The sequence below is a fragment of the Aspergillus campestris genome (genome assembly GCF_002847485.1).
Source record: "Aspergillus campestris IBT 28561 chromosome Unknown P168scaffold_4, whole genome shotgun sequence".
NCBI classification, from domain to species: Eukaryota; Fungi; Ascomycota; class Eurotiomycetes; order Eurotiales; family Aspergillaceae; genus Aspergillus; species Aspergillus campestris.
The window spans coordinates 1,568,322-1,583,272 of NW_020194339.1; the positions used below are offsets into that span (position 1 = coordinate 1,568,322).

Sequence of the window (14,951 nt, forward strand, 5' to 3'; positions counted from 1 at the left end):
GAGGAGGAGAAAGACGAGGCAGACGGGGCATTCCGCCTCTAACCGCCTTTTCCACCCGCTGGGCCGAGGCTGTTCGCGGATTACGTCACGTCACATGATGTCTACTACTAATCAATAAGGGTTGCCAACTGGTCAATCTTTATCCAATACAGAGAATATCCATCGTAGATTTATTATACATAGTAATGAAAGATCACGAGACACTAGCAATCTGCTCCTCCGTCCAATCCCAAAAGCGTTTACCCATGTCCGCATCGGTAGCATACTTACTGGACCCTTGCCGACCCACCGGAACATAGTAGGCCCCGTTGACGAGGCGCTCCCTCGAGACGCCGGTAGCAAAGAGCTGGTTCAAGGCCCCCGAGCGTATGCTTCGCAGAACCGCGAACAGCGCAGTCACCGACAGTCGCGCGATGGCCCCCGACGCCTTGGTGTGCTCGTACAGGGGGCTCGACACTGCGCCGGGGTGGATGGAGACCGAGAGGAGTTCGGGATAGCGTCGGGCCAGCTCCGCCGCAAAGAGGACGTTGGCAGCCTTGGACGCACCGTACCGGGTGAGCGATCCGGTCTGGAGTAGTGCATCCGTCGAGGTCAGGACATCGTAGGCGGGGGCGGTGTTGTGCGCGACCGAGCTCACGGTCACGACGCGCACGTCCGCGTCCGGGACCTCTCGCGCGGTCTTTTGAAGGGTGGGGAGCAGGAGCTTGGTGAGGAGGAAGTGACCCATGTGGTTGGTCCCCAGTTGGATCTCGAACCCCTCCTGGGTCACTCCGGGCGGATTGGCCATGGTTCCCGCGTTCAGGACCAGGCGGTCGAGACGGTCACATTCCCCCTGAAACTGCTGGGCGGCGGCGCGGATCGACTGAAAGGACGTGAGGTCGAGGGGGATATGTCTGATGTCGACGGGAGACGGAATGGATTTCTGAATCGATTCGATGGCCTCTTGCGCCTTGGTGGCACTCCGTGCGCCAATGTAGATGCGAGACGGACGGTGGTGGGCGAGCTGAATGACCGTTTCTTTTCCCAGACCGGAATTTCCTGCGCGGGTGGATCGATTAGCATCTCGCAACCAAGACATTTAGGAAGAAGAGAAAAGGAAAGGGGGAAGGGGGTCGCATACCTCCAGTAACCAAGATTACTTTCCCAGATAAGTCTCCAATATCTCGTTGGGGGTCAAACACGGACCCCAGCAGACCAAAAGTGGCTTCATTCAGGGTCGGACCGACGCTGGCGGCAAAATCCAGGGGGTGGGTGATGGCATGCCGAGCGAACAAACTAATAGTGGCAGAGTCTACCAGAGCCTTGGACATGTTGGCGGTGATCCAGTGGACTGAATGAGGAGGTGGATAATTCGGACGAGGTCAACGGATTGTTCTGGAGTCGGGGATCAAAATATGGGATTGTAAGAGGGCGCGACGATCCTCCGGGCAGCGGGGTGGGCCACCGAGGTCCAGCATGATCAACGGAGAGAGGTATCAGATGGACCTATAGAGGTTTTAGGTTAGGAATGGAGTGGATGGAATTAACCGAGAGGAGGCTTTGACGAAGCACAAGTGAGGCGCAAGTCCAGGGGATGTTGAGGTTGGAAGTGACACCGCGTCAGATAATGTCGGATAGTGTGCGGGGAGTCGGGATATCTCAACACATTCTCGCCAACCATGGTTCTACCTTGCAGGATTCAGGAGTAATTTACTTTAAGTTTATTTCTCTACTGCTCATATTTGAGTCGCTCACAACACATTGAACTGTAGATATTCAAGCGACTATGTATACCAACACCCATTGGATAACAGACCAAGCATTGCGTGCGACAACAACACCCAGAGATGACCATTTCAGAACCATATGAAGTCTTCTCTCCTTCCATATCCCGTCGCATGCTTGATTTCTCCTGGACAGATGCTTTCATGTCTGTCTTGAACGGCTTCTTCTTTCCTGCAACCACGGCCTGTTCTTGACTGCTTGTATGTCGCGTAGATGACCCCAGGACTGTCACGTTGCGGTCGAGCGCGCTTGCGACCTTTGGTTTGTCCAAAAGATCGAAAATAACGTTGAGTGTGCATGTCACTAATTTAGCGTTGGGCAGCTGGAGATGTTGTCGAGGTATGTGTATAGATGTACATCTTGCGAAAAGGCTATCCAGCGAGATGCGACTGGAGATACCTCGGGCGTTCATGATAGTCAACAAGACTAGATACTGTGTGGGTTATGAGTTAGCACAAACACGATCTGGACATCAATACCACATGTCACAAATCAAGATATATCAAAGATCAATCACCAAGATGGATCCAAACGACAGATCCAAAGATCATGAAGAAAGATCATCCCGACCAACTCCAACCGGACTAGCGCGAGGCCCATATTCAGCCCAACCTTTTCTTCATGACGACGACAACATTTCCAACTACAACTCCAACTCCAACTACCTGACTCTCGAGTCACATCAATCACCTCTTCTCTACTGCTTATCTGACAACCTATTCTGTCACATCTGTTGACCTCTAACCCAGACAAAATGCGCTTCCTGTGTCTTCACGGCGCCGGTACAAGCGGGGAAGTATGGCTTTCTTATCAATCGGATTAACAACTTCCTATACTAACCCGGTTCTATAGATCTTCGAGATCCAATCAGGTACTTTTCCTTCTTCATTCAACATCATAAACATATCTACATATATAAGTAAAGAAGGACCAAAAAAGACTAACAATCTACTAGGCGGCCTCACCCAAGCCCTCGAATCCAAAGGTCATGCCTTCAAATACATCGACGGCCGCCTAGAGTCCGACCCCGAACCAGGTACAGCCCCCCCGCCTTTCTCTCCCACCCCTTCATACTGAATAAAATGTGGGAAAAGAGATCAAAAGCTTCTGTGACGGCCCCTTCTACAACCACTACCCACGCGACACCTCCCCAGGCGAAGACCTGACCCGCGCAATCAACTACACAATGAACATCATCCACCGCGAGGGTCCCTTCGACGCCGTATTTACCTTCTCACAGGGTGCAGCCCTCGCCGCCGCCATGATTTCACACCACGCGCGCGCCAACCCCTCCGCCCCGCCGCTGTTCAAGCTCGCCGTGTTCATCTGCGGTGCGGCGCCGTATACGTCTGACGGGAAGGAGATCATGGACCGCGCGTCTGACGCCGATGCGCCTTATCCGTTGACGATCCCGACGGTGCATATTGTGGGACGGCAGGATACCCTCTATCCGTGGAGTATGCGGCTTTATGGGCTTTGTGATCCTGCGCGCGCGGAGGTGTATGATCATGGCTCGAGGCATCATATTCCGTTTGATATGCGGAATACGGAGGCTATGTTAGGGGCTATTGAGAGGGGGATTGAGAGGGCGGGGTAGGGTTGGATTGGTGTTCATTCGGTATATATCTATATATACAGGTATAGAAATATATTCATCTATTGTAGGGGCAATAGTGTAAATCATGGACCATGATGTTACGTTTATAGGTACGCAGGGTGAGAAGCTTTGAACTCATGAAAGGATTCGGTAAATGCTGTTTAACTATCATGCCGATGACGCCCCGTTCATACCATGAACGCCCACTCCAACAATAAAAGAACCAAGGCTAAGATAATTCGATGCACGCGCCGAGGCACGTCCCCCATCGACAGGGGCGGGTATATTTTTCCTTGAGACATCAAGTCAACCTGCACGGATGCAAAAGAAAAATGCCCAAGCCAACAACGATCAAGACTGAGAAATGCAACACGGACAAGGGATGGGTAGAGGATTAGAAACTGGTGAAACGTAGGATGTGCACATATGCAGGAGGAATGCAAGAACGAATAGTAGGTCACCGAAAGAGAATGGATGCTAGATCTGTCCCTTAATGTCAACAATCCGATGAGCCGATGACTTGGCCGTCTCTAACAACAGGCTGGCTTTGACCCCGGTGAGCAGTCTCACGGTCCCGTCCTTTTCTTGGAGAAACTCTTCCGAAGTATGATCCAGAACGAACCGTGCGCTCTGCTCATCGGACTCGAAACCGAGCTCTTCAGTGATGAACCGGATCTTTACGTCGGGTTTATATCTAAACATCTCGTCAGTAGCATTCCACTTGCGAGTCGGGGGAATAAGCATACGCTTTACAGATGACCGCCAAGGCCGACAGCCGCTCACGATCCACAAACATATCCATCAAGTAAGCCCCCATGTTAGGAGTATCCAAATACAGCTGAAAGAAACGGTGATAGTTTCCTAGAGCGAGTGCGGACCGAACGTCCAAGGCGTGCTTCACCGCCAGATCCCGCTTATCTGCCGCCGTCAAGTCGGCCAGCGCATCATTCATGGCCGTCCAGTTGCGAGTGTGGATGAAGTACAGGATGCGATAGGCCTTGAACTCGGTGGGATGCCCGCCGAGTTGCTGTGTGTAGAGAGCCCGCAGCTGCGTTTGACACTGATTATACTCACCAAGATCTCCTTTCTCCAGGGCGATACGAGCATGGATCTCGTACACGCTAACCGTGAACTCGTTCCGGATGTGCTGCACCGTTAAATCTTGCCGGAGGGACTTGAACTGATCGCAGATGTACCCGTAGTTGTTATCCTTCTTCCATTTCTTTTTCAAGAGATCTAGCGTCTTCATCAGGACCGGCAGGGGACGGACCGTGTCCGGATTCGGCGCCGACGTCAACCGGAAGTATTTCTTTTCCAAGTCCTGGCACCGCCCGACGACGGGGCCTTGGTTGGCGGCGCTAGGCGTGGGGGACTCGCCCCGCGACGAGGGGGACGAACCGTACCGGGCCCCAGGATCCTCAAACCGCTTCTTCCGCAGTTCTAGATTAGCTTTGGACTTACTTGGATTCTTTTGATCTATGCGTTGCCGCTTATCAGTGGGTGAGTACGAGATTCGGTCTTCAAAAGGGACTTGACTGTTAGTTTGCCGCCACGGGGGAGCGCCGTTGGCATCCCCGTGGTACTCCGCCGACTTTCGCTTTTTGGATGCCTCGTTGGCAGCAGTATCAAATTTTCGGGGAGAAGCCGTACTTGCCGCTCCCCATGCGGAGACATTCGGACTGGCTAGGATCCGGTTTCGTTCATTTTGAACCATGACCTGGGGAAGAGGTAAGACGTCCCAGTTGGTGGTGTGGAGCTCATCTCTCTCCGCTGCGGTGGTGATCACGGATTTCAACTTGGCCTCCATCTCTTGCCTGCTGACTGAGACCATTTGGTTCTCCGGCGCAAAACACCGTTGTACATACGATCGCACCGGTGCTGGCCATTCTACTCGTTTCCGAGCAGACGCCTCTGTTGTCGATGGCTGGGATGATACTGAAGGGGGTTGGGATACGGCGGACTTGGTTGGGGCTGGAGTGGCGAGGCTACGGCGTGCTTGAACCGGGATGTACGCTGGGGCGGCTGCTTCTACGTCAGTATCGCTGTATATTGGGATCACTCGCGCGGAGAGACATACCATGACCAGCAACTTTGGGGGTGGCTGTGACGACAGCTGACCCTGACCGCCATGGAGGCATGCCAGTGCTCATGTTGGACAATACTAAGCAACTGAATAACGGGATGATCAAGGAGAAAAAAAGAGAAGAAAAAGAACGAGAACAAGAAAATGAAACTGATAACACGGGTGAAAGAAAGAAGACGATGGAAATCGAGGACACGATCTGAACTGAACTACGGGTTTGCTTCGAGACGAACTGGACGAACTGGACGAAGTATGATTCCTACACCAAGAGTGGGTTCGGTTGTCTCGCGCGAACGGGGTGAGAACCGTCAAAAGTGAAACCCTCGAGAGATAGCGATGAGAGAGGATCAAGAGATAGGAAGATGGGACTGATCGTGGTAATGATCGAGAAGTGAGGTTGAAGATAGACAGGATAAGGAGAGGCGACTCGCTTACGTGGGAGGAGTTTTCTCTTGGCATTCTCTACCGCCTGCCGTATCGGATTGGCCTGACATCAGTGACCGGCAGTTTCTCTCTCTCTCTATCTCTCTCTATCATCATCTCTCATGTTTCCTCAGTCGTCTCTCTTCACAGTTTCCCTGGGTGTGGAGAAGTCCTCAGGTCTGGTTTACTAGATGTTTTTCAAGCCGTTGGACCTGACCACTGCTCTTCGTCCCTTGTTGTTGCCCGATGAGACCCTGTTGTTCGTTCAGGATGCGGTGGGGTTATATGAGGGGTGAGTGCCTAAGCTATCTTGTCCCTGTGGGCTGATTTACAATTGAAGCTTGGATTATATCTGTCTCTACTATCATTGGGCTGACTGATATTGTTTTGTATAAATAGCAAATATAAAATTCCTGACTACCAGGACGGCCATGCGTATCTCACGTCGCACCGAGTATGCTACGTCGCGGTCGAGGAGCCGCGGAAGTACTCGGTCAGCATTGACTTGAAAGAGGTGGATCATGCGGACTATCAAGTATGAGGTCGCTTCGGATAGATCTGGGGATGGTGACTGACCCGATTTAGGCTGGTTTTCTGAAATCGTCGCCAAAGATTACCTTGTACCCCAAACCACGGAAGACCGGTCTCTCCAAGTCTCGAAGCACCGCGGCGAGTCCATCCCGCTCATCGCACCCAGCTCATCTGCAATCAACAAGATCCCAGTCGCCACTGACGCGGATATCCAGTCCCCAAGTCCAGTCACCCGCATCGCCGTCGGTGCTGGCCACCTGGATTTGCCCCATATGCTCATTGTCCAACCCGGTGCCTTATAACTTCGATCCGTCGACGGCGACCACGTCGACGCAAGTGCCCCCCTGTTTAGCATGTGGTATCAAACCACCTTTCACAACCGTGCTCAAAGCCGCCATAAGTGCTGCGGCCAGTCGGGAAGGTACTTCGACAGCACCCGCCTTTCCTCTGCCCGGTCAGGAAGTTGTTCCCGAGCACAATGATACCCGCAACGCGACTTCATCACAGAACGGGGCCTCGGTCTCCTGCCCCCGGTGTACTTTTGTAAATCACCCTTCTCTTCTAGAATGTGAGATTTGCGGCGCTCCGATCAGGCCGGCCGGCGCCTCGGGTGCTATAGGTGATGCTCTGGGACGTTCGGAGTCCCCGGCTCCGTTCTTCAACCAGGGAAGCATCAAGAGTACCGAAATAACCGACTATATCAAACTGTCGTTTCGTGGAGGGGGTGAAAAGGCTCTCTACGAGAGGCTGAAAGGCGCCTTGGTCCAGAGGAAGTGGCTTCTCTATGATGCGCCTCCCGCACCGCAGCAGCCGTCGCAGCGCACGTCATCCCCTGGTTTGACAACGGCTCCTTTAGCGTCGGATGCGGTCCCGGCACAGACTAGGTCGCCCGCAGTCGGCATTGCTGGCCTTGAGCAACGAGGTCTTGAAGCTCGTAGGAACAATGAACTGGTCATCGGCAATGCGTTCGAAGATCTCGAAGCGCTGATGGCATCGGCGAAGCAGATCGTGAGCCTTGCTGAAACACTGGCGCGGGAGTCAGGTATGGCCAGCGACGAGGGCTCCGCGGAGGCCAGCGCGGTGCTTTCAGAATCGGTGGAAGCGTTGGGGATGGTGACGACCAAGGATATGCTTGGATCTGGTGCGGAGAGCTTGTACCTATCGGAGCTTTCGCGAAATCTAGCAGAATACTTGACCGATGACCGCAAAGGGATTCTCCAGAGAGAAGGCGGGATTGTGAGTCTCATCGACCTGTGGGCCATCTTCAATCGGTCGCGCAATGGGGTGGAGCTGGTCAGTCCTTCGGATTTCCAGCGAGCGGCAGGGCTGTGGGAGAAGCTGAAGCTCCCAGTCCGATTGCGTCGGTTTAAGAGTGGCCTGCTCGTCGTCCAACGTTACGACTGGAGCGACGAGAAGACCATCCAGCAGATCCGAGTCTGGATGGCGGAGCTGTGCCAGCATCCGCCCGCCGAGTCGGTCGCCTGGGATTGGCGCATCTTTGGACAGGCCGTGACCGCTCAAGAGGCAGCGCAGCGGTTCAAATGGAGCGTGGGCGTCGCCACGGAGGAGCTGGAAATGGCCGAAGATCAAGGCATCCTCTGCAGAGAGGAAGGCATTGAGGGGCTGAGGTTTTGGAGCAACCATCTCATATCCAGCTCCGAGCCGGAAAACGTAGGCGCGCTGAGCGTCACCAGCCTTACCATATGATTTATCCAAACCTCGACAACCTGTCAGTAAACGATCACGCTTAACGACCGCCCATGCAATCATGTTCCGTCACCATTCTGTACATAAACCTACTAGACATCTTGCCCTTCCTGGAGCGACCAGTTCGCATCACATCCAACCATGCAGTCTATCTATATACAAGGGTCAATCAAAAGAAGGACACAAAACATTAAACCAACTCCCTCCCAATGATCAAAGCATCCACCAGCTCCTCACTGTTCGCCAACCGACCAGCACCCGGGACACGGCCAATCACGCGGAAACCTAGTTTCTCCCAGATCTTGACCGACGCGACGTTGTTCTCAAAGACAAGGTTGAAGACGGAGAATTTATAGCCCTGCATTGGCGTTAGTCCTCGACCTCACCACCCAACTTGACAAAGCAGAGGGAAAGAAAAAAAGAGAACCTACCAGCTTCGGCGCATACTCCAAATAAGCCTCACCCATGACAATGCCCACTCCGCGGTTACGCGCTGCCCCCGTTGTCAAGAATCCCGCATTGCAGATATGCGAGCATCGTCCTATCATCACATCAGCCACTAATCATCCAAACAAAAATGAACATAAAAAAGACAATAAACGGGGAAAAGAAGGATGTATATACATACCCGGATAATTCGGTTTAACATAAAACGTCCCCAAACACTCCCTCTCCCAATCCCTCCCCTCGCACAACCCACTCTGCTGCTGCTGCTGCTGCTCCCCAGCCAACACAGCCACCACGGCAAACGTCCCAAACCAGTACCCTGCGAACTGCTCCAGCGTCATCGGCTCCTCCATGGGATACGTACAGCCGGTCTCGATCTCGGCCGAGAACTCCCGGTGCAGCAGCTTGACCAGGTCTTGGGGCACGCTGTCGGGCCCGCCGGTCACCGGGTACAGGATGGCCTTGCTGCCGTCTTTCAGGGTTGCCGTGCGTGGGGCCAGAGTCGGCGCTGCGGCGGCGGCCGCTGCTGGGGCGGGGAGGCGCGTGCTGGGGTCTTCGAGGAGGGCGGGCATTTTTCCGTTCTTTTTTTGTTTTCTTTCTGTTTCTTGATTTGCAGTATTTTATGATCTTCTGTTCTTTTGTGAAATTTTGTCCTGCTTGCCACGGTTGGAGGCGATTGGAGATATAAAAATGTTTTCTAGATTAGACTCATCTATAAGGAAGCAAATCAAAGAAATCAGGGAGGATTAGTCAGACTCCACTATCTGATCCACTATCTTATCGATAGCCGGCTATACTCTCTGCCATCTTGATAATACTCGGATATATTCTATTGTAGAGGACGAGATGTGCAAGAGTATTCGTTTGTTGGTATAGTACTATATACATCAGCGAGTTATACAAGGCTGCCCCGACACGTCCCAGTCTCATGCACACGCAGTCGGATCCATCCTATCGGTATCGTACAGCCAGTCATCCATCCGCATAGGCTTGTTATCCTTCCTAGACAGACCAAGCCCTCTCAGTCGGTCATTCCACTCCTATGGTAGGGAGTGATTATATCATTGGGTATTGTATCAGGAGCAGAAGCTATCGTCCCACTTGAGCAAAGAACAAGAAAAGGAGAAAGAAAGCCATCGTCATTCAACACACAACACAGCACAGCACCCAGTACTGCAAGTCACACACCTCACGACTTGTTCTCCGGATCTTCGGAGTTCCTGGTAGCCTGGAGCAGTTCATACAGCTGTCCGAGTTGTTGGTCTATACCGCAGAATACCCATTAGCATACTTCATACCATGAATTGACAACGGTCATAAGACCCATTGTACTAAGACGAAACTCACCACTCATCTTATCCAGCTTCGCCTTATCCAATTTCTCCCCAGCCCACGCATCTCCTTCGATTTTCTGCGCATACAGCTGCCACTCGGTCAGGAAGCCGATCTAGATCGTATTAGCGGGTCTCCAAATCCGGTGTGCGTAAACTCGCAGTATAAGAAGGGAAAGAAGGTAGAACATACAATATGTACCGGATTCTCCACCGTGCGATGCGCGCGGAACTCCGCCTTCACGTAGCTATCGCCAAGCAGGCGCATCTCGGGATCGAGCTTCCGTCGGTGGACGCGGAGAAGGCGACGGTAGAGGTGGATGGGCGGGAGGAGGGCCATGGCTTGGCTGAGGCTGGATTTGGAGCCCATGCCCGAAGGGGTGGCCATGAGGAGGCGCGAGAAGGCTCTCATTGTGTATTCTTATGTGGTGTGTAGAGAGAGATTGCAGGGGAAGAGTGTAGAGATCAAAGCCGCGGTTGAAGATGGAAATCCGGAGTGCGGCCGGGAGAGATTGGAAAAGCGGAGTCGCGCGATCCAATCAGCGGATCGGTGGGCTTTTTCCCCGACGGTATAGCTTCAAATTATCTTCCTCACGTCTCAAGCACACCCACTATAGAATAATTCAATGATTGATTGATACATCATGCTCCCCACACCAGACACAGCGCACGTCTCCTTCGACACCGTCTACGAACCCTCCGAGGACTCCTACCTCTTCCTCGACACGCTCTCCTCCCCCTCTGAATCATCATGGCTCTCGCACCGCTTTAGCCCCTCCACCTCCACCTCCTCCCCCCTCATCGTTGAAGTAGGGACCGGCTCTGGCGTCGTCCTCGGCTTCGTCGCCGCCAACTCCCAGCAGATCTTCGGCCGGCGCGACATCCTCGCCCTCGGCACAGACGTCAACCGGAACGCTTGCGCCGCGACACAAGAAACGGCACAGCGCGCAATTAGAGACCGCCAATGCACGACAGACAATGACAATGACAATGACACAAGCACAACAAGCACATTCCTCTCCCCCATCATGGCAGACCTAGGCACACCCCTCCGACAAGGCACCGTCGACGTCCTCCTCTTCAACCCGCCCTACGTCCCCACCGAAGAACTGCCCCAAATACCTTCCGCGACGACAGATCAGGCGATGGAAGGAATGTCCCGGTCGGAGAAGTTCGACCACGAATCGTATCTCCTGTCGCTGACGTACGCGGGTGGCAAGGACGGCATGGAGACGACGGATCGCTTGCTGGATGCTATTCCAGGACTGTTGCATCCCGGACGTGGTGTTGCGTATGTGCTTCTTTGTCGGCAGAATCGGCCGGATGAGGTGCGTGATAGGATTGCGGCTTGGGGTGATGGGTGGAAAGCGGAGTCTGTGGGGAGTAGTGGGAAGCAGGCGGGTTGGGAGAAGTTGATTATATTGAGGATTTGGAGGGAGCTGCCTTAGGGACTGTCTGAGCATGTATAGACTGCATGGTAATGTTTTGATGATTGTATGATTGGGAAAATCTTGTTTGTGTATATCTACTTCGAAGACTAGAATTGGGTGTTGATGGTCATGAAATGGGTATATGGATGGTGTGGTATGTAAATGCAGCGCTACTTCTCCCTCAACCTCTCGATCTCCATCCGGACTCCCTCCATCTCCTTGATCAGCCCCCCATACCGGCGCGCGATCTCCTTGATCGGTCCGGACTCCGTGTCCGCAGTCTGGTACCCGTCGAGCTCCTCCAGCAGTCGAGCCTTTTGTCTCTCCACGCGCTCTCGCGTCTCCTTGAGATGTTCCTGGTACCGACCCAGCGCAGTGACGATCTCGGGAGTGTTGATCGCCGCGGAGGTCTCCAGTTGCATGACACTACCAAGCGCATGCGATTGTTAGCACTCTTTTCCTTCCTTATCTTCCTTCACTCCCTCTTTCAAGGGATAAAGACATACCTTAACTTCCCATCAACACCCTCTGCAACCATCGCCAGATGTTCCGCCTTCGCCTTCGTAGCCCGTGCCACCGCCCCATGTTTCGTCCGCTCGAGGAGAACCACCGCGCGCTCCAGGACCTGCGCCTTAGCCGCAAGAACCTCCGCCGCCGTCGTCGCCAATCGAGCCCGGGACGCCGGTATCTCAGACAACTGCATGCGACGCACGTGTCGAGTGCGATCCGAGATCTGGGGCGCAAGGGGCGCCTGCGCCGCGGCCCGGATCATGGACTGGCGGTTCCGGGCACGCGCTCGCGAGGTCTCCGACGGTGGGGGTGGAGCCCGCGCGTGGCTGTCGCCTGCGTTGACGATCGCTCGGAGATCCTGCACGGTGGCTGACAAGGCGTTGGCGAACGAGGGCATCAGGATTGGGAGATCGGCGTAGAAGGCGTCGATGTCGGGGCCGAGGAGAGATAACGCGTCGGCGCCATCGCGGGGGTCGACGTCACTGTCGAGTTGGGTTGGGGATGATTCGAGGTATAGGGTGATTATGGCTGCTGTCTCCCGGTACTGTTCTTGCGTTTTCCTTGTCAATTGGATTCTTTGCTCGGGTTGAAAAGAAGGAAGGGTCGCACGTCATCGGGGACTCCGCTGTCAGGGTCAAAGGCCAGCTGCCGCAGGATCTGCCTCTTGATGTGTCTTTTGGCGTGTCGTAACCGGCATTCATTCAACACCTGTGGTAAATAAGAGATTGCGTCAGTTGGAGTTCTTCAAGAACATGTATGTCCTATATTCCACATAAACCCTCACGGCGAACTTACCTCCCGTACTTCTCGTCGCGCCGGCTGCAAATCATTGGTGCGGGTGGAGCCATCGGGGTTGAGTAGGTTCGTTGTGAGGTTCTGGTAGAGCCGCTTAAATTGGGAATTGTTTTCTAGAATCGTGGGATCGCAGGGGGGAAGCATCGTGTCATGGAGTGCAAGTTGATGTTATTCGCATCTCCGATGTTGATCTGTCGCGCTCACCGCCGAGTCCGCGATAAGAGGGAGATGGTGTATGCCTCAGGCTGCAACTGTATTATCGCTGGCATTTGCGTACACACTCACCTGAATCCCAAGCAGATCTACCTAATCACAAGGACTACATAACTACAGCCTCCTGGCTAATAGCATGCATCAAACTATCTCCAAGCATTGATACTCCGGTCAATGCAGGTACATCCAGGCCCGAGGCACCCCGCAGTCACCTGACCGACCCGCCAAAACTTTTCGCGATAAGAAATCAGTTTCCCCGATCCATATTCAACATTGCGCCACTGCCCAGAAGACCCTCAACTTTCAATAAAAAAAGACGGAAAAGTTATAAAAATGGCCGACGAGGCCCTCTCCATCTATGATGAGATCGAGATCGAGGATATGACCTTCGATCCGGCCATCCAGATCTACCACTACCCTTGTCCGTGCGGCGACCGATTCGAGATTGCGATCGATGACCTTCGCGATGGGGAGGATATTGCTGTGTGTCCGAGCTGTAGCTTGATGATTCGGGTGATTTTTGATGAGGTGAGTTTATCTCACTTGATGAGGGTATAGGTTGGGAAAAATTATTTATACTGACAATGTCTAGTCTGATCTTCCAGGGAATGACCAGAACGGAGGCGCTGGCGCTGTTGCTGTGCAGGCCTAAGTGCTGCACATCACGATGAAGAATGATGAAAGATGATGGAATACGACGGTCGAGGACACTCGGCTCCAAGACTTGAAAAACACCGATACTCCAGGGCCGACGCACAGTCTATTGCTCATCACACCCATCGAGATTGTGAAACCAGACGTGATTGCTGGATCCCCGTCGACTGCATGATGGTTGCCACGTTTACGTCCTTGCTTTGGATGGCTTCTCAACGATGGCACCTACGTTGGTCGAAGGGAGGGAGATCTTGGTCACACGCCATATACGACTGGTCAAGGCAGCGGGTTGTCCGCGCCATGGGTTGTCAACAAAAAGGCGACGGTTAGCAACTATTTCTGCAGGACTGAAATAGAACGGTTACTAGGGGCATATGGATGATTTGGAATCCATATCTCAATTGATTATATGTATTGTATTGATGTGGCGTCTACGCAGCAAGTATTCCATAGTACTCGCCGCTGAGCTATCCACTTGAATAATTTGACGCTGCTTCCATAATAACATTGTATCCTACATTTCTCTGCTCCCTCCTCCTCTCAATTACGAGGTGTATCCGCGGCCGTAAGCAAACTACAACCGCAGTCCACCAACAGCAGAAGAGCGATTACGACTGCTCCGCAAAGACATCCTTCGGGATGTCCAACTGCAGCTCGCCATTCAGAATATCCGTGAGGTTCGATCCATCACGCAGGTAGATCCATTGTCCGCTGTTATAGGGCCGGGATTCCTGCTTCTCGTGCATCTGATCGCCTTCGACAACCCAGTCGAAGCGCTTCGGGCCCGTAATCGGGGAGCTGAGCCAGATCTGCCTGTTGGGGGGCTGCTTGTTCAAGACATAGGTCCCGAGAGCAGGGACGATGATGTTCAGGACACCGGCCTGGTAGCACATAAGATGTTAGCTTCGATCCTACTCCCGTCTAACGGCAAAGCTTGATGGAGATGCTGCCGGAGTCCCCGCCCAAAAAAACCATCCTCCACAGCTAATCAGGGCGAAAACTCACGCTGTACTCGGCCTCCATATCCGATCCTTCCTCCTGAGCCTTTTCCACTTCATTCTGCAGCACATCCAGATAATGCTCCGAGTACTGGTGGTAACTCTCGTCATTCAGCGGCGAAGGCTCGGTGACGTGACTGTTCGCGCCCGCGACATTATGCGACTGAGGCTGCGGCGTCGGTGGGTCAGCCGAATCTGGATAGATTCCTTTCCTAATCGAAGGCGTTGACTGGAAGCCTCGACGAGCAGAGGAAGGGTTCGACTGGCGCTGGTAACACACGGTCGCAACGGGCGCAGCGATCCGGGTCGTGCGGAGAGATGGCCGGACAGCGGTCGGGAGAGCTCGGGGGAGGCGGGCCAACATGATTAGAGAATGCGTTGGACAGACAGAATTAAATCAATTGGAATGGAATTAATTGGTGGGATAGTCCAAGACGATGGAGTGATGGACAGGAAGAAAAGAAGTGG

General features: G+C 53.4%; 10 protein-coding genes across 10 annotated transcripts; 4 read left to right on the plus strand and 6 right to left on the minus strand.

Moving 5' to 3' along the window:
* Positions 1-164: 164 nt before the first annotated feature.
* On the minus strand, positions 165-1,556 carry P168DRAFT_250816 (putative short-chain dehydrogenase/reductase family protein). Its single transcript, XM_024834239.1, has 2 exons — positions 1,121-1,556; positions 165-1,038 (listed from the first exon to the last, which is right to left on the minus strand). Exons 1-2 carry the CDS (start codon positions 1,308-1,310, stop codon positions 194-196), a joined length of 1,035 nt encoding a protein of 344 aa, XP_024694465.1. The 5' UTR covers positions 1,311-1,556; the 3' UTR covers positions 165-193.
* Positions 1,557-2,414: 858 nt separating this feature from the next.
* On the plus strand, positions 2,415-3,361 carry P168DRAFT_303576 (uncharacterized protein; the record flags this gene model as incomplete). The annotated part of the gene is made up of 4 exons (XM_024838773.1): positions 2,415-2,560; positions 2,617-2,635; positions 2,720-2,800; positions 2,859-3,361. The coding sequence occupies exons 1-4, from the start codon at positions 2,519-2,521 to the stop codon at positions 3,359-3,361; spliced, it is 645 nt and encodes a 214-aa protein (XP_024694466.1). The 5' UTR covers positions 2,415-2,518.
* A 142-nt stretch (positions 3,362-3,503) lies between these two features.
* Positions 3,504-5,836, minus strand: P168DRAFT_250818 (SAC3/GANP domain protein). Its single transcript, XM_024834240.1, has 3 exons — positions 5,439-5,836; positions 4,108-5,383; positions 3,504-4,055 (listed from the first exon to the last, which is right to left on the minus strand). The coding sequence occupies exons 1-3, from the start codon at positions 5,509-5,511 to the stop codon at positions 3,839-3,841; spliced, it is 1,566 nt and encodes a 521-aa protein (XP_024694467.1). The 5' UTR covers positions 5,512-5,836; the 3' UTR covers positions 3,504-3,838.
* A 222-nt stretch (positions 5,837-6,058) lies between these two features.
* On the plus strand, positions 6,059-8,105 carry P168DRAFT_317382 (ESCRT-II subunit protein VPS36; the record flags this gene model as incomplete). The annotated part of the gene is made up of 3 exons (XM_024840096.1): positions 6,059-6,159; positions 6,267-6,402; positions 6,453-8,105. 3 exons carry the CDS (start codon positions 6,059-6,061, stop codon positions 8,103-8,105), a joined length of 1,890 nt encoding a protein of 629 aa, XP_024694468.1.
* A 70-nt stretch (positions 8,106-8,175) lies between these two features.
* Positions 8,176-9,124, minus strand: P168DRAFT_326179 (GNAT family N-acetyltransferase; the record flags this gene model as incomplete). The annotated part of the gene is made up of 3 exons (XM_024841095.1): positions 8,176-8,463; positions 8,537-8,646; positions 8,734-9,124. The coding sequence occupies 3 exons, from the start codon at positions 9,122-9,124 to the stop codon at positions 8,296-8,298; spliced, it is 669 nt and encodes a 222-aa protein (XP_024694469.1). The 3' UTR covers positions 8,176-8,295.
* A 303-nt stretch (positions 9,125-9,427) lies between these two features.
* On the minus strand, positions 9,428-10,347 carry P168DRAFT_326180 (succinate dehydrogenase assembly factor 3). The gene is made up of 3 exons (XM_024841096.1): positions 10,077-10,347; positions 9,900-9,999; positions 9,428-9,815 (listed from the first exon to the last, which is right to left on the minus strand). Exons 1-3 carry the CDS (start codon positions 10,293-10,295, stop codon positions 9,742-9,744), a joined length of 393 nt encoding a protein of 130 aa, XP_024694470.1. The 5' UTR covers positions 10,296-10,347; the 3' UTR covers positions 9,428-9,741.
* Positions 10,348-10,527: 180 nt separating this feature from the next.
* Positions 10,528-11,331, plus strand: P168DRAFT_303580 (S-adenosylmethionine-dependent methyltransferase; the record flags this gene model as incomplete). The annotated part of the gene is made up of 1 exon (XM_024838774.1): positions 10,528-11,331. One exon carries the CDS (start codon positions 10,528-10,530, stop codon positions 11,329-11,331), a length of 804 nt encoding a protein of 267 aa, XP_024694471.1.
* A 101-nt stretch (positions 11,332-11,432) lies between these two features.
* P168DRAFT_289286 (uncharacterized protein) lies at positions 11,433-12,768 on the minus strand. The gene is made up of 4 exons (XM_024836963.1): positions 12,619-12,768; positions 12,433-12,531; positions 11,820-12,367; positions 11,433-11,739 (listed from the first exon to the last, which is right to left on the minus strand). The coding sequence occupies exons 1-4, from the start codon at positions 12,760-12,762 to the stop codon at positions 11,484-11,486; spliced, it is 1,047 nt and encodes a 348-aa protein (XP_024694472.1). The 5' UTR covers positions 12,763-12,768; the 3' UTR covers positions 11,433-11,483.
* A 346-nt stretch (positions 12,769-13,114) lies between these two features.
* Positions 13,115-13,968, plus strand: dph3 (CSL family zinc fnger-containing protein). The gene is made up of 2 exons (XM_024836964.1): positions 13,115-13,359; positions 13,424-13,968. Exons 1-2 carry the CDS (start codon positions 13,165-13,167, stop codon positions 13,481-13,483), a joined length of 255 nt encoding a protein of 84 aa, XP_024694473.1. The 5' UTR covers positions 13,115-13,164; the 3' UTR covers positions 13,484-13,968.
* On the minus strand, positions 13,869-14,935 carry P168DRAFT_289289 (frataxin family protein). Its single transcript, XM_024836965.1, has 2 exons — positions 14,491-14,935; positions 13,869-14,366 (listed from the first exon to the last, which is right to left on the minus strand). The coding sequence occupies exons 1-2, from the start codon at positions 14,845-14,847 to the stop codon at positions 14,094-14,096; spliced, it is 630 nt and encodes a 209-aa protein (XP_024694474.1). The 5' UTR covers positions 14,848-14,935; the 3' UTR covers positions 13,869-14,093.
* Between the last annotated feature and the right edge of the window lie 16 nt (positions 14,936-14,951).

Coding starts and splice junctions, on each gene's coding strand:
- P168DRAFT_250816 (XM_024834239.1), bottom strand. CDS start 1,310: ATGTCCAAGGCTCTGGTAGACTCTGCCACTATTAGTTTGTTCGCTCGG. Junction 1,039..1,120: donor AGTAATCTTGGTTACTGGAG/GTATGCGACCCC, acceptor CCACCCGCGCAG/GAAATTCCGGTCTGGGAAAA.
- P168DRAFT_250818 (XM_024834240.1), bottom strand. CDS start 5,511: ATGAGCACTGGCATGCCTCCATGGCGGTCAGGGTCAGCTGTCGTCACA. Junction 5,384..5,438: donor CCCCAAAGTTGCTGGTCATG/GTATGTCTCTCC, acceptor ACGTAGAAGCAG/CCGCCCCAGCGTACATCCCG. Junction 4,056..4,107: donor TTGGCGGTCATCTGTAAAGC/GTATGCTTATTC, acceptor CGAGATGTTTAG/ATATAAACCCGACGTAAAGA.
- P168DRAFT_326180 (XM_024841096.1), bottom strand. CDS start 10,295: ATGAGAGCCTTCTCGCGCCTCCTCATGGCCACCCCTTCGGGCATGGGC. Junction 10,000..10,076: donor TGGAGAATCCGGTACATATT/GTATGTTCTACC, acceptor AATACGATCTAG/ATCGGCTTCCTGACCGAGTG. Junction 9,816..9,899: donor GAAGCTGGATAAGATGAGTG/GTGAGTTTCGTC, acceptor TCTGCGGTATAG/ACCAACAACTCGGACAGCTG.
- P168DRAFT_289286 (XM_024836963.1), bottom strand. CDS start 12,762: ATGCTTCCCCCCTGCGATCCCACGATTCTAGAAAACAATTCCCAATTT. Junction 12,368..12,432: donor ACAGCGGAGTCCCCGATGAC/GTGCGACCCTTC, acceptor ACGCAAGAACAG/TACCGGGAGACAGCAGCCAT. Junction 11,740..11,819: donor GGTGTTGATGGGAAGTTAAG/GTATGTCTTTAT, acceptor TGCGCTTGGTAG/TGTCATGCAACTGGAGACCT.
- dph3 (XM_024836964.1), top strand. CDS start 13,165: ATGGCCGACGAGGCCCTCTCCATCTATGATGAGATCGAGATCGAGGAT. Junction 13,360..13,423: donor TTCGGGTGATTTTTGATGAG/GTGAGTTTATCT, acceptor GACAATGTCTAG/TCTGATCTTCCAGGGAATGA.
- P168DRAFT_289289 (XM_024836965.1), bottom strand. CDS start 14,847: ATGTTGGCCCGCCTCCCCCGAGCTCTCCCGACCGCTGTCCGGCCATCT. Junction 14,367..14,490: donor ATATGGAGGCCGAGTACAGC/GTGAGTTTTCGC, acceptor ATGTGCTACCAG/GCCGGTGTCCTGAACATCAT.